Source organism: Camelina sativa, chromosome 16, assembly GCF_030686135.1.
Source record: "Camelina sativa cultivar CO46 ecotype springtype chromosome 16, ASM3068613v1".
Taxonomy (NCBI): Eukaryota; Viridiplantae; Streptophyta; class Magnoliopsida; order Brassicales; family Brassicaceae; genus Camelina; species Camelina sativa.
Genome location: NC_141895.1, coordinates 27,843,491 through 27,870,130, shown reverse-complemented (window position 1 = coordinate 27,870,130; position 26,640 = coordinate 27,843,491). Strand labels below are relative to the sequence as shown.

Below are 26,640 nucleotides of genomic sequence, written 5' to 3'. Positions count from 1 at the left end.
AGTAGTAGTAGTATCTATTTTATTTTGGATGCGTGTGAATGAATGCATCTCTCACCAACTCAGTGGGACAACTAAGACTTGTCCTCGTGTCGCATTGGGCAACACACAATCCGTGAATTCTCCTTACAGTCATAATTGTTTCTCTTTAATGCTACACTAGATATACACCCGCGGTGTGTACCGCAGGGCTATTTTTTCGTTTAGGAACACATAAAATAAATTAATTATTTATTTGTCTATATATTTGAATAATTAGTTTTATATTTTTAAATTTTGTTAAATTTATAAAGTCTAATATATTGTATAATTTATATTGTCTGAATAGATTTTGTGACTGCGGGTTAATAATTGAAAATATCATTAGTGTTCATATAATTCAATTGGATAAACTATTAGTCAATTTTTGTTTCTTTGTATTTGTATTTACAATGTAGTTTAAATATATTTTTAATACTATTGTTTTAAATAATGAGATGAGTTTACCATAATTTTCACATCCATATTTTTGTGTGGGCAATAGTTTTTTTGTGTTCACATAAATATCTGTTAGATTTTGCAATATTTGTTGAAATTTAAATATTTTCATTCAGTAAAGAAGACTCTGTTGGAAAATAATAATGGACCATAAAAATGAATCAGCCAAATTTAAAGTTGATGGGTTTTAGTAATGTCCAGGCCCATTGTGTTTTTTTTGCTTCACCAAATTAATTTATGGTGGCAACAAAAAAAAAAAAAAAAAAAAAAAAAGACAACAACAAAAGAAAAACGTAAAACCAAAAAAAATGGTTGTCTCGAGAGCAAAAGTCGATTCGACAACATAGATCAAATTCAGTCGATGATGGATCAGACAACCTCTATTTTCGAATTGGAAAACCCAGAGTAAGATCCATCATCAATTTGTAGAAGCTGGAGTTTCCGATGGCGTCTTCAATTGATAAGTGAGGTAATCTCGTAAATACTGTTTAGATTCCGATCTATTCTTTCTATTTCTGATTATAGCTCAGAAACTGTTAAGATTCCTGCTTGACTTGATAATAGAGCTTGAAAATCTATAAACGAATATGGGTCTTCTTTCAAAGGTTAGAATGTTTACATCTAAATGGGTGTTCAATTTAGCCTTGTTGTTTACATCTTCTAATGTTTAGATTTATATTGAAGTTTATGTTTTTCCTAATTTTGGGATTTTTTTTTAAAAAATCAGGAACTCGAATGACGAACACTTAACCAAAGATAAGTAACGATACCCATTTCTTAATTTGTAAATACCTATGACTTATAGATCCAAAAAATCTAATCTTTTATTTTACCTGGTCAGGGTTAAATTACTTTCAATAAGAGGAAGTTTAGAGACAACAATTGGATTGAAGTTTGGCCTAAAACTTACCTGTGAGTTTTTGATTTCTTTTTCCTTGCAAGTAGGGACAAAATTCCGTCTACAATGGATCACTAAGGTAATTTCTATATCTGTTCTTTCTAATTCTGCGTGATAGTTATCAAATGATTTATATTTTTCATTTATTTCATCTTTGACGTATGATTATAGCTTTTGAGTGGAGCTTGAATATATATAATCGAATTGAGTCTTCTTTCAAAGGTTTGTAGGTTCCCATCAAAATTGATTTTGAATTTTGTTGTTGTTTACATGGATACATGGTTAGATCTTTTTTCAAGTTTAAGGCTTCGTTAATTTTCTTTTTCTTAAAAGTCAGGAAAACAAATGAAGAACACTAAATCAAAGATAAGTAACGAAATCCTCTTATAGATTTGTAGATGGCTCTACTACAATTTCTTTTTTTGGACAAACTCTAATGTTTAATTTTACTTGGTCAGGGTAAAATTACTTTCAGTAAGACGATAATTAGGGAACAAATGTGTTGAAGGTTGACTTATAAGAAACCAGTAATTTGGATATATTTTCCCTTGCAAGTAGTTTTCGAATTAAAGATAAGATACTGAATCTTTGTTTAGTTTTTTGCAGACTGTATTTTTCATTAAAATCAAGTCTAATGTGAATCTGGTTTTATTTTTGTCAGGTTAATTCCTGTTACAGGGTTACATAAGTTAAAACTTTGAAAATAGAAGTGGAAGAGTAACGAATCAATCTATACTATATATACTGGTAAGTTAATTAAATTAACACTTATATTCAAATCACATGCCTGGTATTGAAAATAATCTAGGTTTCCTTTGCAGGTTAGTTGAGATTCTGAGCAATGAATAATAAAAGCGTCTGATAATGCATATATTGATTCTTGTATTTAGTCAAGGTAAGATGGTAAATAGTATAAGAATTTGTTTAACTTCTAATAATCAACCTTAACCGATACTGTTATATATAAAGCTTATTGTGTTTTGTTTCTTCAGGTTGAAGTTCATAACTGAAGAAAATAAATGTAACTACTCTGTGACTGTCACTGTCCATGACCATAGTTCCATTGGTAAATGACATCTTGTAAAGATGCGTGGTTGGTCTGAATTGACCAGTTGCATAGCTAAGAGCAAATGTCTCAATGAAAACCCAGTTACCAATAGGAAGCCTATTCACATGTTTGTTTACCAATGAATTCTTCAGTGATGCATGAATCTTTTTACTCTGAAATTATGAAAGACATAAGATGCATTAGTAATAGAAAATAATTGTATCTCGTAAACGGAAACATTCTTTCTTACCATCGAGTCTGACAAAACCAACTCAAGTGTTTCACCATTTTCGATGTTTAGACGCCATGAATGGATGACTTTCACTTGAATCCTCCATGATGTTTTGTAGGGACGAACATCTTTCAAGAAAGCAAAAGTAGCAGCCATAATGTGAGTGATGCCTTTCGTGATTGCTTGTGTATAATCTTCGTTTTAGGTGAGTATTATTTATAGAGAAACCGATTAGGTCGGCCTACAATTTTGTTACGAAATCAAAAAGATTTGATGAAGCGAGTAATTAGAGAGATAATTATGTCAACCTGTTTTTTATGGTATCTTTATGAGATATGCTATATTCTAAAATTTAATTCTATTTCGGTTGATTGATTTAGGAGATGCGTAATTGTTGGGAGAAAATATTTGGAAACCAAGCAGTTTAAACACAAATCTCGCAGAAGATCATCATGAAAGGCAAGAAAAATCTTTCTATTTTCTATTTAAGTCTTGAAGATAAACGATTAGGGGGTAATATTTCAGGGTTATGAGATTTTACAAAAAGATGGGCTTGGGCTTGTTATTTTTTGAGTTGTAATCGGCGAACCCATATTTAGATTTTTACTAATAAAGACAGTGGCAGTGTTGTAAATAAGTTGGAACTTGAAGAATTTTTTCATAAATGTTTTTGAAAATGTATATATAGATATTATGTCTGTTCTAGATTATATACATACTTTATACTATATGAAGGTTTGTTCAAAAAAAGAAAAAAAATACTCTATGAATATGTGATTAACTTAGTTTGTTCATCATGTATAAACTGAAATTACTATATAATTCATACTAAAATTAGATTTGTTTTTTAAAATCTTTAAAATAGTGAAAAAAAATCAAGGGGATTTTCAAAAATACCCTTTTTCTTATTTCTCTTTTCAAAAATACCCTTTAATGGTGTCTATTTTAAAAAATACTCGTTTTTAATATATAAAATGACAAAATTGTAAACCCTAAACTCTAAATACTAAACTCTATCCCTTAAAAACTATACCTAAATGTAAATTGAGAACCCAAATCTAAAAAAACAAATTCTAAAAATTAATTTAACATAAGATAATTATGTAAAAAAGGATAAAAATGAAAAAGTTCAAAAAAAGAATATTTTTGAAAAGGGTATGGCACAAACTCATTTCTAACCAATTCTTAAAATTCAATAGCCCAAAAGGAAACCAATCGTGAACCCATATTAAACACCTTTAGTGTAGTATAATTGAACTAGATATTATCAACATTTGTTTGATTTTAAAAATGTGGTAAAGGTTAACACAAGTGGATGCTTCAATTATCAAATTTTTGAAGGAAAGACAAACAGAGTTAATTATTTTTTTTTCCCAAACTTGGCTGGCTTCAGTATTTAGGTTCCCTTAATATAAAGGCAGAAAGGAACCCTGTGACTGATCAAATTGTTTAACACTTAACTAACCCCATTAATTAACAATCAAATTCGAACCAGACGACAAATTACTTTCCAGCTTATGACACGTGGCTACGCATAATTGGGTTAATGGAGGGTAAGATGCAGCCAAGAACCAATTTTTTCCCACAATTATTATTATTCAGAAAAGAAAGAAAAATACAAGAAAACTAAAAAAAGATCTCACGTGCGGAACCAAACTGTTGTGACCTTTGTCTGATCATTTCGTCTCTCTCCTTTCAATTACTGCCTCTTTGCATTAACAAAATTTTTAACTTTTTAAAAATCTCTCTATAAGCAGAAGTGGAGTAAGTAAACGTTGGGCCTTTGTGGGTCTCTCTCTGCAACGTCGCTGTTTTCAAATAATCCTAAATCAAATAAATTCACAAGAATCTGATTTTGAACTGATGATTGTGTGATGGTTCTGTTTTTTTTTCTCTCTCTCTTTTCCTTTTAGTTCTTGCAAATTGGAAAAGTAAGAGTCTTTTTACCCGAGAAAATGATTTGAAAACCAGGTCCCTAAAGCTAAAGCTAAAAACTAGTACTAGTACTAGCAAAAGCTAAAGTAGTTGTAGATGCCAAGTTTCGATTTTTGAGCCTTTTAAGCTTCTTTTTTTTTTTACTTGATTTCGTTTTTCTCGTTTGGCTCCTCCTCCTCCTTTATTCGCCGAGCAATTTAATCCGTTTTCCCCGAGGAACTGTTTCGTAAATTGATTGCCGACACAAGAAAAATCTTAGATTTCTTCGATCGGCGATTTCTACAATTTGTTTTTTTTTTTTTTATAAAAGCTTTGAGCTCTTCCTCCGGGTCATTTTTGAAATGGGTCTGTGTTATTCAGTAGATCGAACCACTGGGAAGGAACCAGGAGAAACCAGCACCACCGCCTCTGCGACGGAGACGGCTGATGAGAGGTTAGGCTCCGGACGGTGGCGGCGGCCGAGAGATTTAATGGGCGGCGGCGAAATCGAACAGGTTTTGGGTCGCTTTGTTTCCAATGGTTCTAGTAAGGTTGCATGTCTTTACACTCAGCAAGGCAAGAAAGGAACTAACCAAGACGCCATGCTCGTCTTTGAGGTTTGTTTCTAAATATTGATCTTTTCACTCTGTTTTTGAAACCCATTTGGATTTTGATCATTACTCACATAACAATTTAGGGTATTGTGTTCCTCATTCGATTAAGTGTTGTTTCAATGTATGGGGAAAGCCACTTGGATGATCCAGAACATGATTGCATTATTCTTTTGTTGCTAAGTGCTTAGGAAGAGAGAGAGAAACTTGGAATGATGCATGACTATTAACAATGTTCTGGGACCATTACAAAGCTTAGAACTTTGAAGATTACGATGGCTGTGTTTGTTTGTTCTTGTGTTGTCTTGAGTCTTTGACCTGTTTCTACAGGGACCACTAGTTTGCTTGACTCTTCCTTCCTTAGATTCTTCTATTTCTTTCAGTGTTGCGTTGACATATGAAGACAAATTTCTAACTTTTGTGAAAACTACTTCAAATTCCAGAACTTTTGCTCGAGAGATGATACAGTGTTTTGTGGTGTGTTCGATGGACATGGACCATTTGGTCATATGGTTGCCAAGAAAGTCCGAGATACATTGCCCTTCACGCTCTCAACCCAATTGAAAATGACCTCAGAATCGGAACAAAGCGGGTTAGTGATGAAGGAGAATGATTTGCAAATCAAAGGTACAGAGGAAGAAGAAGAAGTGCAGAAATCTGAGTCTGTTACTACTATGGATGAGCAATGGTGTGAGCTAAATCCAAATGAGAACAATGATGAACTTCCCGAGATGTATCTGCCTCTTAAACATGCGTTGCTTAAGTCTTGTCAGCAGATAGATAAAGAGCTTAAAATGCATCCAACTATTGATTGCTTCTGCAGCGGAACAACTTCAGTCACTTTGATCAAGCAGGTTCTCAGCTTTGAATCTGCTTGCAATCAAATGAAGATTCATCGATTGTATATTAACTTCTGTGATTTCTGTTAGGGTGAGCATTTGGTGGTTGGAAATATTGGTGACTCGAGAGCCGTTCTTGCCACAAGGGATGAAGACAATGCTTTGCTCGCTGTACAGTTAACTGTAGACTTAAAACCGGATCTGCCTGGTACTTTATCACAAAACTTGATCTTAAAACTCCTGAGAAGCAAGAGGCAAATTTCTCAACTTTCTCTTTCGATGTACTTTCAGGTGAATCAGCGAGAATCCAGAAATGTAAAGGAAGAGTCTTTGCATTGCAAGACGAGCCTGAGGTAGCTCGTGTATGGTTACCAAACAGTGATTCACCTGGTTTAGCAATGGCTCGAGCTTTTGGAGACTTTTGTCTCAAAGACTACGGATTAATCTCTGTTCCAGACATCAACTACCGCCGCCTAAATGAACAAGACCAATTCATTATTCTTGCTAGCGATGGCGTAAATTAAATCTTCAGTTACTTGCCACTAAATTGCAAACTTTTTCCAAATCTTTAAGAGCTGACAAATGTTGTGTTGCTAAATTGTATTAAAGGTATGGGATGTGTTGTCAAACAAAGAAGCTGTTGATATAGTTGCTTCAGCTCCTAGTAGAAGCACAGCGGCTCGAGCTCTAGTGGACACAGCGGTTCGATCATGGAGAATCAAGTATCCAACTTCCAAGAACGATGATTGTACTGTAGTCTGCCTCTTTCTACAAGATTCATCAGTAGCCGTGGAAGTTTCAAGCAATGTAATGAAGCATTTACACAAAGAAGAGCCCGTAGAGAGTGTTAGTAACAGTATAAGCAATGAGGATGACGAGATTGTCCCCGTTAAAGAAGACAAAATCCCTGCGAGTTGCGGGGTTGAGTCGAAGATGATGACAATGACACTTGCGGAGTGTATTTCGGTTGCACAGGATGATGAGGAATGGTCTGCTTTGGAAGGGTTGACGAGAGTGAATAGTCTCTTGAGCATTCCAAGGTTCTTCTCTGGTGAGCTTAGATCAACTAGTTGGAGAAAATGGTTGTGACTTTTTGACTTGTGGATTCTATGTTAAGGCCGACAAAAAAACTTCATATCGCGATGTTCTTTTGTTTCATATCCAACTTTTTTTCTTCTTTTGATGGAATTTCTTTGCAAATATATAATGTTCTTTTGTTTCAATACATTTCATACATGTGAGATTGTTCATGTTAGTAAGACACTAGACAGAGAATCATTTACTAATAGACAATTTGTTTTATGAATTATTAACTTTTTTTGGGTTGACGAATTGGATCTATTATTGAATACTCTCTGTCTGTATATTTAACTAAAGTTTGTATTACATGTAGACAAAATGTGTAGTTTCTTGAAAAGTGGAAGAAGTGGCTTTTACGTTTAAAGTATTTAATTAGTTTATGGAGATGGTTGGATTATTGGGCACTGGCGAGACCCCACTTTTTTATGGTAGGTTCCAATTATTAGATTGTGGTTTCCAACTAAAAACTAATTGGCTACGAGTAGAGAGGCTCATATCTTATATATACCAATTAAGATCCTACTCAACTTTCAATGTGAGATATTGTATTCCTAATATGCTCCCTCGAGATGATGATTCTTCTAATCGGTATGTTCAAGCATGAATCGGCGGGTCAACTATTGGGCCGGGCCGATTGTGGATTGGATTGAGCATGTGCGGACTGGGCTCTGATACCATATTAGATTGTGGGCTTCCAACTCAAAACCAATTGGCTAAAAGTAGAGAGACTCATATCTTATATATACCACTTAAGATACTACTCAACTTCCAATGTGGGATATTGTATCCCTAATATATACCACTATCTTCTGCTTCTCTGTCTTGTGATTCTCAGGCTCACCATAATGATCAACGAAGGTTGCTTTGATTGGAAAACAGAGCTTAACGGTAACCTAAGTTTACATTATTAGTTTTGTAGTGCATATTTGAAATTATTTTGTACTTATATATAGAAATGTAACACTCAAGTGTTTTAATAACTAAAGTGTTTTGTAAAAGAGACACATGAACCGTTAAATTGACTTCGAAGAGAAGGCAAATTGAGTGAAACCTACTTTCTTGGTGCCACTCGTGTTCCTATTGGCACACTTCCCACTTACATTTTTTTCTTAGTGAGACAATGATGAATCTTGTCTCATAAGGAATCTACTTTAATCTGTTTGTTCTTTCTCCAAGATTTTCACTTAAATATCAAACTTCAAGAACTCATGTCTCTTGAGGAACAATATGGTGGCTTCCAACACCAAAACCGCTACGTCGCGGTTGCTATTGATCTGTTTTGCTTACTCGTTCACTTTCTTCTCAATGACTTCCTCAGTCACTGACCCTCGTGATGGTATGTGATGAATTCTGCTTTTCCCTTGCGTTGAATCCGTTCGTGAAAATGATTGTGATTTACTCGCTTTGTTGCTTTCTATTAGCGGCCGCTCTGCGTTCTTTGATGGATCAATGGGACAACACACCGCCTAGTTGGGGAGGTTCTGATGATCCTTGTGGAACTCCTTGGGAAGGTGTCTCCTGCAACAACTCCAGAATCACTGCATTGTGAGTGTTCCTTAATCACTCAGTCATTCGTACCTTTGTATGCGTGAAAAAGAAGAAATATTAGAGCAGTTTTCTTAGTTATTTTGTTAACAAGCATAGTCTTTAATGTGCAGGGGGTTGTCAACAATGGGTCTCAAAGGAAGGCTTAGTGGGGACATTGGAGAACTAGCTGAACTAAGATCCTTGTCAGTCTCTTTTGACGAATCATCGACAATTACAACAGAGGAACGTCTCATTTTAATTTTTTTTTTCTGACCTGACCTGGCGACTTTGTGTTGTTTCAGGGACCTTTCGTTTAATCCTGGTCTCGCGGGTTCACTTACTTCTCGGTTAGGAGACCTGCAAAAGCTCAACATCCTGTAAACATCTTTTCTGCGCAAACATATTGTAAAGTGATCTCTTTGTTCTTGTTCTAAACAGTTGTATTGTTTTTTTTTTGTAGTATCCTTGCTGGCTGTGGCTTCACTGGTAGCATCCCAAATGAGATTGGCTATCTCAAAGATCTATCTTTCTTGTAAGAAATTCGCATTTTTGCAGTGTTAAGTCTTGTACCAACAACCTATGTTTTATGAGACTTGCCACTTTGGCTCCACCATGTTATCTCAGGGCCTTGAACTCAAATAACTTCACGGGTAAAATTCCAGCATCTCTAGGAAACCTCACCAAGGTTTATTGGTTGGATCTTGCGGATAATCAGTTGACAGGACCCATTCCAATTTCATCAGGCTCTAATCCTGGTCTTGATCTTCTTTTAAAAGCCAAACACTTGTGAGTACTTTTATTTTCTCTGCAGACATCTTCTTTAGCTTCAAGTATCTCTCATCTGATACAAATGTTATTGAAACTGTAGTCATTTTAACAAGAATCAGCTCTCAGGCACAATTCCACCAAAACTTTTCAGCTCTGAGATGATACTGATCCATGTGTATGTAAAGTACTCTATAATCATATTAAACTTCTGCCAAGATTAAGGCTACTCATCTCAACAGATATGTTCAAATGTCAGATTATTCGATGGAAACCAATTCACAGGGAGCATACCTTCCACTTTAGGACTCGTTCAGACACTAGAGGTTCTGTGAGTAACACACCATCTCTTTGTCCTTCGTTTCATGTTTCTTCCCTATCTTCAAAAGATTTAACGTCTCTCTTGGATTTGCAACAGTCGGCTTGACAGAAACACTCTGACCGGAAAAGTTCCAGAGAATCTCAGTAATCTCACAAATATCATTGAACTGTAAGTGTAACCAGATTTGTAACTTATCTAGATCGATCATCTTTAGTAGGCATCAGTAACGAATGTATACATCTTTGTTTCTGTCTCTCATCAGGAACTTAGCTCACAACAAGCTTGTAGGATCTTTACCAGATTTGTCAGATATGAAGTCAATGAACTACGTGTAAATTTCTCAGCAACATAGAATGTCTTTGTCTACATTTATGTGTATAGTATGTGTGTTCTGATTAAATGTGATGTCTGCTACAGAGATCTCAGCAATAACTCATTTGATCCATCAGAGTCTCCTCTATGGTTCTCAACCTTACCTTCACTGACCACACTGTAAGTGCAACTCTGATACAGTTTACAAACCAGAAAACGAGCATATGGAGCTCTCACAATCTGTTACTATTTTCTTGGATTTAGTGTGATGGAATATGGATCTCTTCAAGGACCATTGCCTAATAAACTCTTTGGGTTTCCACAGCTTCAACAAGTGTAAGTTTCAGCATTTGGTCTCCCCTAAAGTTTGATAACTGCTTTATAAATCATCGACTTGCTGATTTGATTCTTAACAGAAAGCTGAAAAAGAACGCATTCAATGGAACACTGAGCTTGGGAGATACAGTAGGTCCACAGCTTCAACTTGTTGATCTGCAAGATAACGACATTTCCTCAGTAACACTTAGCTCCGGATATACCAATACATTAATGTAAATATCTTCGTTCCTCTTATATTTACTTCGGACTCTCTATATAAACCTTTAAAGAAGCTTTCTCCTGTTGCAGACTCGTAGGAAACCCTGTATGCACAACAGCTCTCTCAAACACAAACTACTGCCAGATTCAGCAGCAACAAGCCAAACGAATATACTCAACCAGTCTTGCTAACTGTGGAGGAATATCTTGTCCATCAGACCAAAAGATCAGCCCTCAGAGCTGTGAATGTGCCTACCCTTATGAAGGCACACTATACTTCCGAGGGCCTATGTTCAGAGACCTGTCCAATGTGAACACATACCATTCACTGGAGATGAGCTTGTGGGTGAAACTAGGACTCACTCCAGGCTCGGTCTCTCTACAAAACCCTTTCTTCAACAATGATGATTATCTTCAGATACAGTTGGCACTTTTCCCACCTATGGGCAAGTATTTTAACAGAACTGAAGTTCAGAGAATTGGATTTGACTTGAGTAACCAAACATACAAACCTCCTCCCTTGTTTGGACCTTACTACTTCATTGCATCTCCCTACACTTTCCCAGGTAGAATGTACATAAAAAGCGTATACACCTGTTTTTTAAGTTGAAGACACCGGACGCTAACAATATAATAACTTTTTGCAGCTGAAGGTAACGGACATTCCTTGAGCTCTCGGATGGTCATTGGGATAATAACTGGTTGCAGCGCTTTGGTCCTGTGCCTTGTTGCGCTAGGAATATATGCAATGTGGCAGAAGAGACGTGCAGAGGAAGCTATCGGTTTGAGTAGACCATTTGGTAAGTCCAAATTATTGTAGAAACACTACCCTGTTAGATTAGTCCCCTGCAGAATCTCTGAGGTCAACCTGGAAAAATATTTCTGTAAAGTAGAAGATTGAACTATTAGCTTTTACAATGGTCTTTTGATTCTCTCAGTTTCATGGGCATCGAGTGGAAAAGACAGTGGTGGCGCCCCGCAGCTGAAAGGGGCTCGATGGTTCTCCTACGAAGAACTCAAGAAGATCACGAACAATTTCTCTGTTAGCAGTGAGCTGGGTTATGGAGGTTATGGAAAGGTAGGTTTTTGAAAGATCAATGCTTGAAACTAGGGCTTCACTTTCAGGGTTTGACGTTCCTCTGTTTCTCTCTGTAGGTGTATAAAGGAATGCTCCAAGATGGGCAAATGTTGGCGATCAAAAGAGCACAACAAGGATCGACACAAGGAGGGCTTGAATTCAAAACAGAGATTGAGTTGCTTTCTCGAGTTCATCACAAGAACCTAGTTGGGCTTGTCGGGTTTTGCTTCGAACAAGGCGAGCAGATTCTGGTCTACGAGTACATGTCCAACGGATCACTAAAAGATAGCTTAACCGGTACTGCAAAATTAATTTGGTCTTCTAGCTGATTAAGTAAATTACAAACACAAAACTTGACCTTTACGCACATTGTTGTTAGGGCGATCCGGTATTGTGCTGGATTGGAAAAGAAGGCTGAGAGTGGCTCTAGGATCAGCAAGAGGACTAGCATACCTCCACGAGTTGGCAGATCCTCCGATCATCCACAGGGACGTGAAGTCAACCAACATTCTTTTGGATGAGAACCTCACGGCCAAGGTTGCCGATTTTGGCTTGTCCAAGCTGGTTTCAGACTGCACCAAAGGCCATGTTTCAACACAAGTCAAAGGCACATTGGTAAGTTTTACGATCAGTTCATCTCTGACTTCAATTAGGGAACCTTGTTTGGTTTCTGATGGAACTGAATTTGAAACGGTCCATGGCAGGGATATTTGGATCCAGAATACTACACAACGCAGAAACTTACAGAGAAGAGTGATGTGTATAGCTTCGGTGTCGTAATGATGGAGCTGATCACGGCGAAACAGCCGATAGAGAAAGGCAAGTACATTGTTCGAGAGATCAAGCTTGTGATGAACAAGAGCGACGATGAATACTACGGACTAAGAGATAAGATGGATAGGTCGTTGAGAGACGCCGGAGCTCTGCCAGAACTGGGGCGGTATATGGAAGTAGCCCTGAAATGCGTTGATGAGATGGCTTCTGAGAGGCCAACGATGAGTGAAGTGGTTAAAGAGATTGAGATTATCATCCAGAATAGTGGGACAACGAGTAGTAGCTCCTCTGCATCTGCGTCGTCTTCAGCTACAGAATTTGGTGTCGTGAAGGGCGGAGAGAAGCTTTTGTACGGTGGTAGTTTGAGGAAGAAAGAAGCACAAGAGGGAGAGTTTGATTATAGCGGTGGATACTCTGTTCCAACCAAGATAGAGCCCAAGTAAAAAACATGATCTTATTATGGTTTCTTTGCTTCTGAGATATGATTATATGTATTTTTAGTCGTCGTTAGTCGTTGTTACTTTATATAACGCATGAATGAAAATGGAAAAGTCAACAAATATTAATGGAAAACTTGTTGACCTGGTGAAAGAAAACTGAGTGAGCCGAGGCCCAATATTGTATTCGATTATTGGGCTTCCTATAAATGGCTGGGAACAGATTTGTGTGTTACGTACTCTCTCACTCTCTTCTTCTTATTAGGCTTTTTTTTTAAGAAAGAAAAGAAAAGAAAAGAAGGAAAGGGAGAAAAAAAGAAAGTAGCGTGATTCTCTCTCTCACAGTCACAGTCACAGTCACAGTCACAGTCACAAGAAATGGCTTCGAGGAAAAGTAAAATAGCTTCCTCCGGAGTTAACATCATTGTCGAGCAACTGGGCGGAGCTTCCGCCGGAGTTAACTTCTTCGATTTTAATCCGACTGAGCACGGTTGATCTACTGAAAGCTCAGATGGTGTGCAGATCGTGGCGACGCGTCTCTAAAGACCCATCGATGTGGCGGATAATCGAATTGGACGACCTAGCCTCTGAAGGTATGTGTCGTCGCGCCATTGATCTCAGCGATGGTGGTTTGGTCGAGATCTTTATTGGTGTTGAGTCCGAATACTGGGGTGAAGCTATCCTCGCATACATGGCCGATAGGTATCTTCTTCTTCTTCTATCTCTACCCTTCTCTCTTTATTGATATATACCCCTAACAGTACACTTAGCTAATTTAGAGAATTGGGCGGCGTTGATTTGATTGCTATGTTGTTACTTTACTTGCTTTTCTTGGGAGGATATTTTAATTTGCCCTTACTTACTCCTCTGAGTCTGAGAGAACGAACAACCAAGGGAACTTATCTCGTCTCTTTCCTCTTACTGATGAGAATCATTCACTCTTTAAAAATACTTACTTGAATATGTTGTACATAGGCTTGGATTGATTACAAAAAAAAAATATCAAATAGTTGTCATTGGGTTTATTTTTTTTTTTGGGGGTCTTCTTCTTCTGCATATTGTCTCCCAAATTTAAACAACAACGCCAAGTTTTTGATTTTCGGGTTTGTGATTGTTATTTATTCCAATTTCCCTTTTGGCGTTGAATACATGATCCACCTGATCATCATCCTGATAACTTTGTTATTATGCTTTTGATGTCAAATTAGTATTTTGGCTTCAGTTTCTTTTATCTGCTGCTGCTATCTTTCTTCTTCTCTATCTAAGATCCTATTATGGTTCTAACTTTTTTACACACTCTATTATTTTCTTTGCAGGTCAAGTCTTCTGAGAAGCCTTACACTATCATGTTCCTCTTTCTTTCTAGGGGAACTTTTTCGCGAAGCAGTTGTGAAACTTCCATTGCTTGAGTACCTCAATGTTCCAGGCCTCAAGTTGTCAAGAAAGTCTCTGGAAGTTGTATGCAAGTCTTGTCCAAATCTGAAAACGTTGAAGCTACACCACTGCCCTTTCTCCCGTGATATTGATAATTCGATAGCCTTAATAATTGCACTCAGCATGCCCGGACTCCGCCACCTCGAGCTTTGCGGACACCCTCTATCTAACACGGGATTGAACGCCATTCTTGACCGTTGTCCTCACCTGGAATACCTAGATTTACGCGAGTGTTTACACATTGACCTTTCAGGGAATCTGGAGAAGCGGTGTTTGGAGAGGATCAAATATTTGAGACGCCCCAATGACTACCCACCAGAAACAGAAGAAGAGTCCTATCTTCGTGATATTTTTTTAGATTCAGGATTGTTTGATCCCCTCTATGATTGAACTATTGAAGTAGATGGTTTCATCTTGGTTACGGTGACTTGTTCGTGAAGTTGCTTTGTCACTCTTGTCCGATCAGCAACGCTCCTCCACAATATCATCAGCCTAGTTAATATTGTTTCCTTGTGTATGTCTCTGTGTGTAAGTGTAATGGGATCTGTTTTGTAAACATGAGTCACCACCACCACTGGTGAAGAATTCAAAACCATCATATATTTTACACGCAATTAGCCCACGACTTTGGTAAAAATCGTGATTACTAAAAAAGAAAATCTAAATAGAGTAGTTGGGCCAAATAAAAATATATTAAAAGTCTTCGATACTAGCGCAAGCCCTTAAAAGCCCAAAACGGAAAGCCACCTGAGAAGTCAGAGCAGCAGTGGGGACGCAGATTCCTATAAATTGCGTCCTCCACAAAGGAGGAAGAACAAGTCCATCTCACAAGTTTCATTAATTCCGTTTTCGTGAATCTCTCTCTGTGTGTGTACAAAGACGAAGAGCAAACAAGACGAAGTGACACTGATAGAAAACCCTAGGGTTTTTTTTTTTTTTTTTTAAATTCCGTCGAGGCGTAATGTCGTCGGAGCTGCAGATTTCGCCGGCGATTCACGACCCGCAAGGGCAAGAAAAGCAGCAGCAAGCCGCCGGAGTCGGGATTTTGCTTCAGATCATGATGCTTGTCCTCTCTTTTGTACTCGGTCATGTCCTTCGCCGTCATAAGTTCTATTATCTACCTGAAGCTTCTGCTTCTCTTCTAATCGGTTTGTTTTCTCTCTCTCTCGTCTTCTTCTTCTTCTTCTTTTTCTTACTCCTTTGTATTGCGATCGACCTTCCCGTGTTCAATCGATTGTTATTGTTTTGGTTCCTTGTGGAATTTTAGGGCTGATCGTTGGTGGTTTAGCGAACATCTCGAACACGGAGACTAGCATTAGGTTCGTCGTTCAACTAATTTTTTTTTATATATTTTTTTTATTTTGGTATTTTCTCAATTATTATTTATATATATTGCTATTTTTATTGTCCTTTCTCCACTGACCTGGAAACTCAAAGGAGTGTAAATTAATCACATAAGTATTCATTATTCTTGAATGCGCTAATCAATTTTGCTTTTTCTCCAGGACATGGTTCAATTTCCACGATGAGTTCTTCTTTCTGTTTCTGCTGCCTCCCATCATATTATATCCTTTATCGAGTTTTGTATTTGCTAATGTTCTTGCCTTTAGTTTACACTTACGTCTCTGTGTGACATAATCTTTTCTATGGTTCGCAATTTGGCAATAAAATATGTTGTTTTTCCTTGACCTTATTGTTTGCACCCAGTCAGGCTTCAGTTTGCAACCTGTAAGTGCAGATACTTCTCCTGTACTTATTGCTTTTCTTGTTTTACCATCAGATTTTGCATCCTTGCTTTTGTATTCTTGATGATGCTTACGTTGTTGCTGGGTTTTTTTATGCAGAAACCTTTCTTTTCAAACTTTGGAGCCATTGTCACTTTTTCAGTGCTTGGAACTTTTGTGGCTTCCATGGTTACTGGATTGCTAGTGTAAGTATCTCTTTCTTGTGCATGGCTTATGTTTGTAACATTTTTTCTTGACAGTTCTTTCCATTATTCATAAATTTCCTTTTCCTTTTGAAGGTACCTTGGCGGTTTGATGTTTCTCATGTACAGACTTCCATTGGTCGAGTGTCTCATGTTTGGCTCTCTTATCTCGGCCACTGATCCTGTCACTGTATTGTCTATATTTCAGGTACTTCACTGCTTATTCACAATTTTCTCATTAGTACTAGTTTTCGACCGCTTCTTACTACTGTATTTTTTGTCAGGAACTTGGTTCAGATGTAAATTTGTATGCCCTGGTGTTCGGAGAATCAGTTTTAAATGATGCTGTAAGTAGTTTTTGGGAAGTGATTTCTACTTTCTGTATGTATATATTAAGATGAAAAATTGCACATTACTGATCAGGTCTTTCTCTTTCTTATGTTGCTTTTGGCAGATGGCGATATCTCTGTATAGGTTTGTAAGCTAAGTCAAAATAAGGTTTGAAACACTATAGTTAGATGGTTAGGTATCTTAACAAGGTTATAAACTGGGACGCAGGACAATGTCCTTGGTGAGAAGTCATTCCTCTGGACAGAATTTCTTTATGGTGATAGTCAGGTTTCTCGAAACATTTGTCGGTTCGATGTCTGCAGGTTTGCTTTAATCACCTGCCTTACTTTTTTCTCTGTCCCTATATTCATGCATGGTTCGGCTCTCTCAACTTGAAATGGCATGGTAGCGTATGAGGTTGAGAATGCTGCTAATAAAATTCGACGTTATGAGCAAGTTTAAAGGAAGAAATATAACATAAAAATATCATACTGAATTTGACATTTCAAGCTTCTCAAGATTTTCTTATGTCACTATATATTCTTATATTTGTCCTTCGGGTTATTAAAAAGCCAAATGTGTGCTTCTGCAGGCGTTGGAGTTGGATTCACCTCTGCTCTCATATCCTTTTTGTGGTTTTAGATTCTTTTTGAAACATTTCACTTCATTACATACACATAGATGTTTTGTTAGCCTTAATGCAAAGCACCTATTCAAGTATGCAGGGCTGGATGTTGACAAGTGAGTGACCGTAGTCTGTGTTTGAAGATTTATTTATTTCGGGTTCTATTGGTCAGCAATGAAATATTTTATTCTGATTCGCTCGCTCCTTCTTTCAGTCTGCAGAACTTGGAGTGCTGCCTCTTCGTGCTTTTTCCATATTTCTCGTAATAAATGTCTTCTCTTCTATATTAGCTTAGCTATGTGTCTCCTATATTCCACTCTCATAGAATTATAAATTGTGCAGTTTGTTAACTTTGTTTTCTTTGTGCTAGATACATGCTTGCTGAAGGTCTCAGTCTATCTGGCATCGTATCGATTCTATTTACTGGGATTGTGAGTTGTCATTCAATTACATGAACTTATGTGTTTTCGCCAAAAGTAAAGTAATATAACGGAAACCGCCTGTGCCTTCTAGGTCATGAAACATTATACCTACTCAAACTTGTCTGCAAATTCTCAGCGATTTGTGTCTGCGTTTTTTCATCTGATATCTTCACTGGCAGAGACTTTTGTGTATGTATTTGATTCTTATTCTCCCATGCATATTAATAGTTTGGTTTTTAGTAATGTTCGTCAATGACATGATCTTACAATTTGAAATGATAAAATCTGCAGGTTCATCTACATGGGTTTTGATATTGCCATGGAAAAGCATAGTTGGTCACACTTGGGATTCATCTTTTTCTCTATTGTATCCTCTTTCTCAAGTTTTACTGAATCGGAATTCAATTATTTCCTTTCTATATGTTGGTCCTTAACTTTATTTTTATCTTTGGTGATGAACTTCAGTTATTTATCGTAATTGCAAGGTATGCTTTTTGTTTGATGATCTGTATAAGACTATAAGTACATATATTCATTTCCGAAACTTTTTTTTGTTTGCTGCTGTTTTTGGTGTCTGATATTGTTACTCTTTGTAATATATGTCTTACTCAGGGCAGCTAATGTGTTTGGTTGTGGATATTTGGTCAATCTGGCACGGCCTGCTCATAGGAAAATACCAATGACGCATCAGAAAGCACTTTGGTACAGTGGTAAGATACTGCTCTTTTTTCCTTGAAGTAGTTATTGTTTTCAATTTAATAGTAATAAATAACAAAGACATGTGGACTGCATAGGACTTCGAGGTGCTATGGCTTTTGCTCTTGCTCTGCAATCTGTTCACGATCTCCCAGAAGGACATGGTCAAACTATATTTACTGCAACTACAGCCATTGTTGTTCTGACGGTAATCCATCCTTCTTTAGGAACTAAAATTTGCTTTAAACTGAGCATCCCGATCAAAGGTTTCTGTTTCTGATAACTGAGCCAAAGTATTTTGCTTACCATGTGATCCTTGATGACTACTGGAACTGATTGCAGGTGTTACTGATTGGAGGATCCACTGGTACAATGCTTGAAGCCCTAGAAGTTGTAGGTGATAGCCACGATACATCCTTAGGTGATGTAAGTCAACTGAATGTATATATCATTTAAGCCATTTACGTGGAATTCATGTCCTAAAGGATGATCCCTCCTATAAGAACGTTAATCTCGGCCTTTTGTCAGGGTTTTGAGGTGGTGAACAGTCGTTATATGACTAGTTATGATGATGAAGATACACCGTCAGGAAGTGGATTCAGAACAAAACTAAGAGAGTTCCATAAGAGGTAAATGACTCATCAACTTACTCACGCCTCAACAACATTTTGTCGGCTTTCAAGTCTCTATGAAAACACAAGAATCCCATTCATTTTATTGTTTTGTTGTATGCAGCGCGGCATCATTCACAGAACTAGATAAGAACTATCTAACACCGTTCTTCACAAGTAACAACGGAGATTATGATGATGAGGATAACATAGAGCAACACCATGGTAATATCATAATATACTCTAAATCTCTTGTTTCACTATGATAGGCCTTAATTTATTACTCCGCGAAAAAAAACCATGAAATATATAAATTGATGGGTTTTGCAGAAGAACGAATCCCATTTACTAGAAGAGGAAATCTGAATAACCGAGGCTAAAATTCCCGAGAGAAGAAATCTAAGTGTTTTTTCACCGGCATATATGTACATAAAAGAAATTGGATGTATCGGAGGAAGTAGTGAGAAGGGTTTCTTCTAGAGTTCTCTCTAATATGGGACTTGTGTTGTTGGTTTTGAACCTCAAAGGGAGATATTGTTAGGTTGAAACTAATTACATTTATAAAAAAGGCAAAAAAACTTAAATGGCTATGGCTGCTTATACTTGTCTATCCCAGGAATGTTAAAATTGCTATAATGTCTCCTTTGTCTCGTGGTTTGTTATTGTTTCCGGGTTGAAGAATTAAATAGAGAACGTCACGGCATGCCCAAAGTGTGGACCTTGTTTTTTCGTGTAATATATAACTCATAAGTTTACCAAATACGCTTCTAATCTCTCTATCTTTCGTTCATAATAAATATCTCTCTTCTCGTCCCTCTCTCTCTCTCTCTTGTTCTTCTTCTTTCATGAGGCTGTTTCTGGCTGGGCAATCACAATCTGAATCCTTTCTTCTTTCTTCTATATTGTTCTCTCTCTCTCTCTCTATCTGATTTTCGCTGAGAGCGTTCCACGATGAGTCTGGTGGTTGGTCAGTCGCTGGGTTTAACTCTATTCGGTGATGGTCTTTCGTTACGCAATTCGAAAAGAAATGGCGCAAAACCCAAGTTTTTCTTTGTCAATCGGAGGGGATTAGCTCGTGCGGCTCTGGTTCAAGCTAGGCCTAGAGAGGATGGAGCGCCGGCGAGTCCTTCTCCCTCGTCGAGAGCGACTACGGCGTCGGTTGTACAGTACCGACGAGCTGATCTCGCGGATGACCTTCAAGCTGAGGCGCGTGCTCTGGGTCGTGCTGTTGATGCTTCTGTTTATTCTCCAGAGCTCATCGCCAGGAAACATGGCTCTCAGCCTTTAAAGGTTAGCTACTTCCTTCGTTCGTCAGTCTTTTTGGAGTTTCAAGTTTTTGTACAAATTATGGTTCCACTGAGAGATGCAGCTCAATTTCGGACTTTTAGGCTTTGCGAAGAAGTTTGGAGATATTGGGAGCTTTGGGTGGTTTCGCTTTGAAATTGGGGATTGATCAGAAGCAAGGCAACTTAGAGAAGAATATGAAGAAGAGAGCAGGCCAGCTCCGGCGCATTTTCACTCGTCTCGGACCTACTTTTGTTAAATTGGGTCAAGGTCTGTCCACCCGACCAGACCTCTGTCCACCCGATTATCTTGAAGAACTTGCAGAGCTTCAGGTTCACCTCTTCTTACCCCATCATTACTCAGCTCTACATCTTTAGTATCAAAAAGGCATACATATATGGAATACTTGTTTGGGATAGGCAAGAGAACATCTCTAACTTTGAATACTATTTTGTTTTGAGTTCCTAAATAGGATGCTTTGCCAACCTTCCCTGATGCAGAGGCCTTTGCTTGCATTGAGAGAGAGTTGGATTTGTCTCTAGAGTCCATCTTCTCGTCTATATCCCCTGAACCAATCGCAGCAGCTAGTCTTGGCCAGGTTTACAAAGCTCAGCTGAGGTATTCAGGTCAGGTTGTTGCTGTCAAAGTTCAACGCCCTGGAATCGAAGAAGCCATTGGCCTTGATTTTTACCTCATTAGAGGAGTTGGGAAACTCATTAACAAGTATGTTGACTTCATCACTACCGATGTCCTTACCCTTATCGACGAGTTTGCCTGCAGAGTTTACCAGGAGCTAAACTACGTCCAAGAGGCGCAAAATGCCAGAAGGTTTAAGAAACTGTATGCTGATAAAGCAGATGTTCTTGTACCTGATATATTCTGGGATTACACGGGCCGCAAGGTTCTAACAATGGAATGGGTAGAGGGAACTAAACTGAACGAGCAACTTGCCATTGAGAGTCAGGGTTTGAAGGTTCTTGATCTTGTAAATACAGGAATCCAGTGTAGCCTACGGCAACTCTTAGAGTATGGTTTTTTCCACGCTGACCCTCATCCTGGTAATCTCTTGGCAACACCTGATGGAAAACTTGCCTTTCTAGACTTTGGCATGATGAGTGAGACACCAGAGGAAGCTAGATTTGCTATCATAGGTCATGTTGTTCATTTAGTGAACCGAGATTATGAAGCCATGGCCCGAGATTACTATGCTTTGAAGTTCTTGTCGCCTGATGTGGATGTTACTCCCATCATACCAGCTCTCAGAGACTTCTTTGACGATGCACTTAATTATACTGTGAGCGAGCTCAATTTCAAAACTTTGGTTGATGGTCTAGGTGCTGTCTTCTATCAGTATCCATTTAATGTCCCGCCCTACTATGCTCTGATTCTGAGGTCGCTTACTGTGCTTGAAGGTTTGGCACTTTACGCAGATCCTAATTTCAAAGTGTTAGCTGCTTCATACCCATATTTTGCCAAAAGGCTTCTCACTGATCCAAACCCGTATCTAAGAGATGCCCTTATCGAGCTTCTATTCAAAGATGGAAAATTTAGGTGGAATAGACTCGAGAACCTTCTACAACAGGGAAGTAAAGATAGAGACTTCTCAGCAAAGGATGCTCTGCAACCAGTTTTGAAGCTGTTGCTGGATCCAAATGGGGAAGAGCTTCGACTGTTAGTAATTAAAGAAGCTGTACGAGTCAGTGAAGCGATTGCGTTGGGCACTGTTGTTGATACATACAATTCCCTTCCTGAGTTTCTGCGATCTCTTGTCTTCAATGGAAATGGGAATGGCCCTCTGACAATGAGTACCACGGAACTTCAAAGTACTCTTGAGCTTCGGGATCAGGTCTCTAGAATCTGGGGCCTTCTTCAATCCTCAGAAAGCTTTGATCCTGCTATTTTGCAGCCAATAGTACAGGTGACTTCATTGATCTTGTGCGCTGAACTGATCCATAACGTAATTGATCAGTGAGCTAAAGGAACTCTTATTTTGTTAATCAGGTGTTACAACAACCAGAGGCACGAAGACTTGGAGGACGTGTTGCAGGCGGTGTAGGCCAACGTCTTGCAGCTCGGTTTCTGCAACAACTCCTTCGAGCCACAACACCAACTCCGGCACCAACCCCATAGGTCCTCTTTTCTTCTCAGTAAAATGGTAAATTGTATATTAAGGCGAGACACTCGCAAACCACAGAATTGCTTCATGTTACAGTAATATAGTATCATTCTTTCTCTTTGTATTTGACCAAAGTATAACCGATGAGCAATGTCTGCACAAAATAGGCATGTGATTGCAAAATTGTGTGGCTTTTACAGTTTGATACAATCTACACAGTTGAGCAATGTACAATCCATAAACTCAAGTGCTAGTGCTCATCCTTACACTGTTGGAGGAAGGCTCTGTGTAAGTTTCTCTTCTCTTTTCTGATAAACTGCTTCTGGAGGTTGTCACTTTATTTGGCAGAGACGAACATTGTTTATCAAAAGAAACAAAGATAACGCAACTTCTTGAGCTCACGACTCTCTTAAAACCTTCATCTAAGAGAACCTACTACATTCAGTCGAAGACACCAGAATCTAACATGCTTACGTCATTAGGAAACCAATGAAATGGGCGAAAGAAATTCAAACAAAGTAACGTTGTTAATCCAGGGAATACGAAAAATGCTTATACATCGTACCGTCAATCATAGATGGCGAAGAATTAACATTAAGGAGATGAGGAATCAAAATTAATGAATATAATCATATATGGCGAAGAATTAACATCAAGCCATTGAAGGCTTATCTATGCTATTGGGCATTTTAAAAACATTTATGGGCCTCTAATTATTTGAAAACTAAGCTCCTTCAAGCCCAATGGGCAGTATAAAGTAAACCCAAATGTGACGCGCGTGGTTATTATCGAGCTGCGAAATAGAAATTTCTTACCCACTCTCACAATAAGCGCGTCGACGCCACCTCCCCGAAATCCGTGGACTAAAACCTTCGAAAATCGCTGTTTTTGTTAAAATATATAAACTGGCGCGTGATGTAACTTTTTTAGTTTGAGGGTGTGTTTTTATTTGTGATATGAGAAAAAGAAAAACCTAGAATTATTTAAACATTTAGGCACACTTTTTTTCACATTTATGTTTTTCTTTTCAAAACAGTAAGACAATGTATAATCATATTCGAATCCAAAGAATGAAATTACATAAAAGAGGTGAATGTGACCAATACTTCCATCATAAGCACCGCCTACAATACTAAAATTCTGTTTCTGCATTGTCCTAGCCACGAGTAGTTCTTAATTGAAAACCAAGTAGGAGCCATACCATACATGTACAAATGCAAACTTAGTTTACAATTCGTGGACATTTCGAAGGCAATACAGATTCTATACTTCTTGAGGTTTCTTACACGCTGCGGTATTTTAAACTTTGCAATGGAAGGAAAGGAGCATAAATATCGAAACAAGGAATAGATTACAAGTTGTAATTTACAACCATTAAGCAAGCGCAGAGGAGAGGCTGAGAGCACAGGATAAGCTTTCACAAGTTACCACCATGCTAACATTACAGGTACTTAACCAGCAGCCAAATAACAAGAGCTAGACCAACGATTCCAAGCACAGATATAAGCATCGACATGCATGAGCAACCACTTTTCATGCTCTTGTTCATCACGGCAAGGCTCTTTTGCACACGCTGCCATCATCAAGAAACACAAACAGGCCACATCAAATCAAAGAAGAGATGCGAATCACATTAAACTTGAAAAATTGTTGCTTTTTATGATTAAAAAGGCAACTACAGAGAGGTTCTGGTCTTTAGCTTATCAATGGACCAGCTTAGGCTAGCAACTAATGAGACTAATTTGTTCAAAAAATATACTTACCCGTAAGCGAGAGTCAGTGACATCTACATGGTAATCTAAGTCATCCTGCATGGAAGAAAGGCAGATTTCATTACAACAAGAATTCAAAATCAACAAATGAACAACAGCGGATACATACAATAAGCCTAGTCTGCAGAGTGAGCTCCTCGTTGACAGCGAGAGCAATGTGCTTGGTACTCATGACTGTCTCCTCCAACTTCTCAAGTCCCTCGTCTTGTTCTACTCATGGAAATAAAATACAATCAGAAGGCAAAATTCATTACTATGGACCTATAATAGTGTTACATACCACAGCTTACCTCTCATAACTTGCCGTTGAAATCCAACAATTCCTTGGTTGTCCATGCCAGAGACTCTTTTCATCGCATCATCCGGCTTTATATCTGGACCAAGCAAGCTGTCTCTGTTTGCAAAGTTTGACATATTCAAAGCAGAGGCCACCTGATTTGTTTTTGATCTCAAATTCCCAACCATATCCTTGCGACGATTCATCTCTTTATCAGAACTGTTAATCAGCAATTGCATACACATTAACCATAACAAAAATAGGTCAAGACCAACACGAAACTTAGTGTTGTCTAATATGGGGAGTTTAACAGGCAACCATATTATATATAAAAAATGGCTTACACATTCTGCTTCCCAGGAACCTTAACAAGAAGGGACTGTAGACTGTCTAATCGGGTCCCCAAAATGGTGATCTTTCTTCGTATGGCTGAGGCACGACGCTGAGCATCAGGCCCGGTTAACCCGGAGGCATTCCTTTCAGACATCATGCCATTAATGTCCTCAGAGAGTTTCAAAGCCTCATTGTACTCTCTCATCCATGCATCCGAAGAAGACGCCATTGACCTGGAAACAAGTTGCTAACTAATTAAAAGATAATTAAAAAAACAACAGTATTAATCTTCTAGAGAACCAAGTATATCTCTACCATGAACAAAAATCTCAACACGATTAGCCATAAGCCGTGTTTTAGGAGCTTTGCATCAAAGAGACGACAAATTTAGAAGCTTTTTAGCGAGTCACAATGATAAACAAACATATGCAATGAAGAATTTATAAAATAAAAACTCAGCCTTACTCCGAAACTTCAGGAAGAATTAAAAAAAAACAAAACTTTACTGTTGGGTAGAATAAAAATTGAGACGGCGGAAGCAAGAAAGCAAATTAATAGAGGCAAAATTCGCAGCTAGATGAGCAAAAAGAAATCAACAGCTTAGCCCAAAATCTACGATCCAAAAATTCATAAACAGCGAAGATTTGCGCCCCCGAAAAAATAAAAAAACCCCAAATCAAAGCACCGACGGGATTGACCTAAATTAAATGGAAAGAAGAAGAAGAAGAAGAAAACCTTACCCTATAAATTTGTTGCACCCTTGGTGATTTCTCGCGCGCGGGTCTTCCTTCTACTTTTTTGACGATCTGAAACGCGATCGTCGTGCTCTTGCTGACTTTACAGGGGAATACAGGCGCCGGGGGAGTCTCAAAAAACGGAAGTTATGATTAGTCAATAAAAAAACTGTAGAAACGCCAACCAAGATTATTTTTACCCCAATATTATTTTTACCGTTGGATGTAATACTGATTGGATAAAGTTAGGGTTGAGATGACGTAACAGAAAGCAATTACGGGTTAAAATGTGTAAATACTTTATAATAGTAGTAATGTTTATTCGTTGTTGGGCTTTCCAGCGTTAAGTGGGTTGTTTTCATAAAAGGCTATTTACTTTATGGCCCAATAAGTATAACATGAAACGACGTCGTGGTTTTGCTGATGGATGACCGACCGTAATTGCTTTCATAAGTGGGTTGGTCTGGTTACCCATTTGCCAACTTGGTCTCTAAATATGTTTTTGGTACTCTACTCGTAACTCACCCTCATTATGCAATTTATTATCCCATCAATAGTTTAACACTTTACACTTGTATAACATATATGATGCACCCAGTTTACTTTTTGTTGGCCATAATGGGGATTTAAAAATAACATTATAAGTTTCAGAACATGTTGGTATCTATATGATTAAACGCTCATTAATAAGGGTTTAATGCATGACGTCTTCGTAAAGGCAACGGCACATCTATCTCAATAAGATAATAATGGGCGCAACAGAAACTTGTAAGTTCCATAAATTGTTACGAAGAGATGATTTACCGTGAGAATCCAATGTTTTTATGTGTTTCGTGTATCTTGACATGGAATTTAGGATATTAAAGTTACCATTTATATCATATTCGTATTTATGTTTAATAATTTTATGTAATTCGTTTTTGGGAGGAAAAAAAAAGGAGAAAAATAGAGAAAGGACTAATTGTTTGGGGTGGAATCTCAAGACGTACGAGAGGGTTAAGTCAAACGAGGGGACCTTGAATTGTGGATTTGGTGTTGGACCATCACGTGCTCTCCTCCACGGCCTTTCAGGATTTTGCTTCTTCTACCGCACGTGCCATTCCTCCTCCTACCTACGGTTTCCATTATTATCTTCTTCTATTCTTCTTCTTATTCCTTTTGTCAAAGACTCAAAAGTCTCTATGTCTATAATTTGTTGGTATAGTGACTTTTTTTATTTAACATGGATGAT

At 37.9% G+C, this 26,640-nt stretch overlaps 6 protein-coding genes and 1 long non-coding RNA gene across 33 annotated transcripts; 6 read left to right on the top strand and 1 right to left on the bottom strand.

Moving 5' to 3' along the window:
• The first annotated feature begins 744 nt into the window (after positions 1-744).
• Positions 745-3,317, top strand: LOC104752406 (uncharacterized). 26 transcript variants are annotated; one of them, XR_015583802.1, is made up of 10 exons: positions 745-943; positions 1,202-1,234; positions 1,420-1,451; positions 1,544-1,594; positions 1,706-1,899; positions 2,034-2,119; positions 2,194-2,267; positions 2,365-2,393; positions 2,771-2,857; positions 3,033-3,317. It is a non-coding gene; the product is annotated as an uncharacterized LOC104752406 (long non-coding RNA). The 26 variants fall into 26 exon arrangements; XR_015583810.1 differs by having other exon boundaries at positions 747-943; positions 1,706-1,880; positions 2,365-2,438; positions 2,771-2,811; XR_015583801.1 differs by lacking the exon at positions 1,202-1,234 and having other exon boundaries at positions 748-943; positions 1,316-1,451; positions 1,710-1,880.
• A 432-nt stretch (positions 3,318-3,749) lies between these two features.
• LOC104752404 (putative protein phosphatase 2C 18) lies at positions 3,750-7,239 on the top strand. The gene is made up of 5 exons (XM_010474525.3): positions 3,750-5,183; positions 5,621-6,031; positions 6,107-6,224; positions 6,308-6,531; positions 6,626-7,239. The coding sequence occupies exons 1-5, from the start codon at positions 4,929-4,931 to the stop codon at positions 7,103-7,105; spliced, it is 1,488 nt and encodes a 495-aa protein (XP_010472827.2). The 5' UTR covers positions 3,750-4,928; the 3' UTR covers positions 7,106-7,239.
• A 568-nt stretch (positions 7,240-7,807) lies between these two features.
• Positions 7,808-13,007, top strand: LOC104752403 (leucine-rich repeat receptor protein kinase HPCA1). 2 transcript variants are annotated; one of them, XM_087490863.1, is made up of 19 exons: positions 7,808-8,432; positions 8,518-8,641; positions 8,755-8,826; positions 8,926-9,000; positions 9,084-9,155; positions 9,248-9,409; positions 9,492-9,566; positions 9,648-9,719; positions 9,807-9,878; positions 9,973-10,041; positions 10,128-10,202; positions 10,287-10,358; positions 10,439-10,573; positions 10,650-11,125; positions 11,207-11,359; positions 11,498-11,637; positions 11,715-11,934; positions 12,017-12,252; positions 12,342-13,007. In XM_087490863.1, the coding sequence occupies exons 1-19, from the start codon at positions 8,324-8,326 to the stop codon at positions 12,852-12,854; spliced, it is 2,922 nt and encodes a 973-aa protein (XP_087346989.1). In that variant the 5' UTR covers positions 7,808-8,323; the 3' UTR covers positions 12,855-13,007. The 2 variants fall into 2 exon arrangements, with proteins under 2 accessions (XP_087346989.1, XP_087346990.1); XM_087490864.1 differs by lacking the exon at positions 9,492-9,566 and having other exon boundaries at positions 8,280-8,432.
• A 75-nt stretch (positions 13,008-13,082) lies between these two features.
• LOC104754038 (putative F-box/LRR-repeat protein 23) lies at positions 13,083-14,896 on the top strand. Its single transcript, XM_019237899.2, has 2 exons — positions 13,083-13,550; positions 14,165-14,896. Exons 1-2 carry the CDS (start codon positions 13,360-13,362, stop codon positions 14,670-14,672), a joined length of 699 nt encoding a protein of 232 aa, XP_019093444.2. The 5' UTR covers positions 13,083-13,359; the 3' UTR covers positions 14,673-14,896.
• A 216-nt stretch (positions 14,897-15,112) lies between these two features.
• Positions 15,113-19,483, top strand: LOC104752402 (sodium/hydrogen exchanger 6). The gene is made up of 22 exons (XM_010474524.3): positions 15,113-15,430; positions 15,550-15,601; positions 15,788-15,847; positions 15,986-16,010; positions 16,127-16,212; positions 16,306-16,417; positions 16,494-16,556; positions 16,664-16,683; positions 16,768-16,862; positions 17,132-17,160; positions 17,249-17,280; positions 17,379-17,426; positions 17,535-17,595; positions 17,678-17,775; positions 17,878-17,953; positions 18,052-18,071; positions 18,199-18,296; positions 18,381-18,490; positions 18,625-18,708; positions 18,811-18,911; positions 19,018-19,118; positions 19,224-19,483. Exons 1-22 carry the CDS (start codon positions 15,244-15,246, stop codon positions 19,271-19,273), a joined length of 1,608 nt encoding a protein of 535 aa, XP_010472826.1. The 5' UTR covers positions 15,113-15,243; the 3' UTR covers positions 19,274-19,483.
• Positions 19,483-22,476, top strand: LOC104752400 (protein ACTIVITY OF BC1 COMPLEX KINASE 3, chloroplastic). The gene is made up of 4 exons (XM_010474523.2): positions 19,483-20,183; positions 20,282-20,509; positions 20,650-22,095; positions 22,179-22,476. The coding sequence occupies exons 1-4, from the start codon at positions 19,845-19,847 to the stop codon at positions 22,305-22,307; spliced, it is 2,142 nt and encodes a 713-aa protein (XP_010472825.1). The 5' UTR covers positions 19,483-19,844; the 3' UTR covers positions 22,308-22,476.
• A 994-nt stretch (positions 22,477-23,470) lies between these two features.
• On the bottom strand, positions 23,471-25,672 carry LOC104752399 (syntaxin-52). The gene is made up of 6 exons (XM_010474522.3): positions 25,416-25,672; positions 24,687-24,908; positions 24,356-24,561; positions 24,175-24,275; positions 24,057-24,101; positions 23,471-23,866 (listed from the first exon to the last, which is right to left on the bottom strand). Exons 2-6 carry the CDS (start codon positions 24,902-24,904, stop codon positions 23,735-23,737), a joined length of 702 nt encoding a protein of 233 aa, XP_010472824.1. The 5' UTR covers positions 24,905-24,908; positions 25,416-25,672; the 3' UTR covers positions 23,471-23,734.
• Between the last annotated feature and the right edge of the window lie 968 nt (positions 25,673-26,640).